We start from the raw sequence: 1,693 nt of genomic DNA on the forward strand, positions 1-1,693 counted from the left end.
AAGATTTTCTCAACCCAACCCGTGTACCCCTTACCAGATATATATTCTCGGAGTTCAAAACATTTTATTTTAGTTATTAAATTTTAAATTGTTTAAAAATATATATGTTGAGATATTTTTTTTTTATTAAAATGATGGATAAAAATTAATACAACAATTAATGTGTATCATTCATTTAAATTGACTAGTTGATTGATATATAAGAAATATCCGTGTAAGAAACTGGCGGGATTTCACATTACACATTAGCTTAGATTATTTATGATATGAATTAAATCGTTACTAATTTTAGACATATACACGAAAAGTGTAGAGGGCCTTTGTATATATATATATGCTCTTGAGTTTAAAATATGTGAAGGTAAGATTCTAATCTCTAACTTTTCAGTATGAGAGTACATATAAAGACAATCTAAATGCTCCCTTTGTAGCCTTAAACAATCTAAATGCTCCCTTTGTAGCCTTAAACGTCAGATTCTCAGATTTTAAATGTTGATGACAACACGACTAACGCTTCCTACAAACAATAACGCTATTATTATTCAGTAAACAATTTCAACAACATTATTGCAGATGAAACAGCAGCATTACCATCTTCACCATTCATATAGAACTTTCCTTTTCTACCTCTTTAAATGGAACTAAGGGATTTAGCTTTACTACATGCGCTTGGCACAGAAGAACCTTTATACGCCGCACAGATATAGCTCACGAAGTTTTCAAAGTCCTGCAGAAACAGGAAATTATGGCAATCCTCAGAAGCTTTAGATGTATGGTTGGGTTAGAATCTAAACGCTTAAGCTGTGTATTGTATATAAATTAATGGCCAATCACTTTGTGAAAACCCCATTTCATGCTTCAATAACTTTCTTAAGAAGAAATGCTTCGAGCCATAAGGGGCAAAAGTCCATGGGTGTGTTCACGAACAAACAAGTTTTAGGATTTGCTTGCTTATCCACATTGAGTTTATGATAAATCTTGTTTAATGTTCATTCCTATGCTTAGTCGAAGCCTACTCGACATGTTCGTGAGTGATTGACATTAGGCAAGTTTGAGAATGAGAATGTGTTTGGATGTGCAAAGTGAATATAAATCTGGGAACTAGTTTTCAGGATCCATCTATTTTGCGACCCATTTTGCCCTTTTTGGATCGAGCTATCATAGACGATAAGGTTATTGAGAAAAACAAACCTCATAAAGCGGTTGTCCATCAACAACCACCCAAGGAACGTATTTATGAGGAGGCTGAAGATTGTCGGTTTCAGCTGCATATTGTAATTCAAGCTGCATAGAAAATGATGATTCAGGTCATATAAACACAATCAATCCTCATAGATTTGGTTAGTTAATCTGGTTGCCATTTAATGCTGAAATATGCATGAGTTGGTTGAATTAACTCACCTCTTTCCCAAGTCCTGAAGAATAGCAATCATAAACAGGCTTAGGATTCAATCCCAATTTCTCGAAGCAAGTCTCCCATTGGGTATACTTCCGCTCATACACTGCAGCCTCCACACAGAAAATAAAAGGAAAATGCCCTGTCTACATCCACAAATTTGAATAAACGTTTAGTATTCCAACCGGTGAGTATGTTAACAATATGGATCATTTGCTCGATGAGTCAAAGTGCCACTAAATAATTTGAAAATCAAAAGAGCTCATGTGAGATTCCACGTCAGTTGGGGAGGAGAAC

General features: G+C 34.8%; 1 protein-coding gene across 1 annotated transcript; it reads right to left on the reverse strand.

Moving 5' to 3' along the window:
• Positions 1-297: 297 nt before the first annotated feature.
• Positions 298-1,542, reverse strand: LOC111785982 (gamma-interferon-inducible lysosomal thiol reductase-like; the record flags this gene model as incomplete). Its single annotated transcript, XM_023666337.1, has 3 exons — positions 298-727; positions 1,192-1,284; positions 1,402-1,542. Coding segments are annotated over 3 exons (330 nt in total), but the record flags the coding sequence as incomplete, so codon positions are not given.
• Positions 1,543-1,693: the final 151 nt, after the last annotated feature.

Source organism: Cucurbita pepo, unplaced genomic scaffold (genome assembly GCF_002806865.2).
Source record: "Cucurbita pepo subsp. pepo cultivar mu-cu-16 unplaced genomic scaffold, ASM280686v2 Cp4.1_scaffold000884, whole genome shotgun sequence".
Lineage (NCBI taxonomy): Eukaryota > Viridiplantae > Streptophyta > Magnoliopsida > Cucurbitales > Cucurbitaceae > Cucurbita > Cucurbita pepo.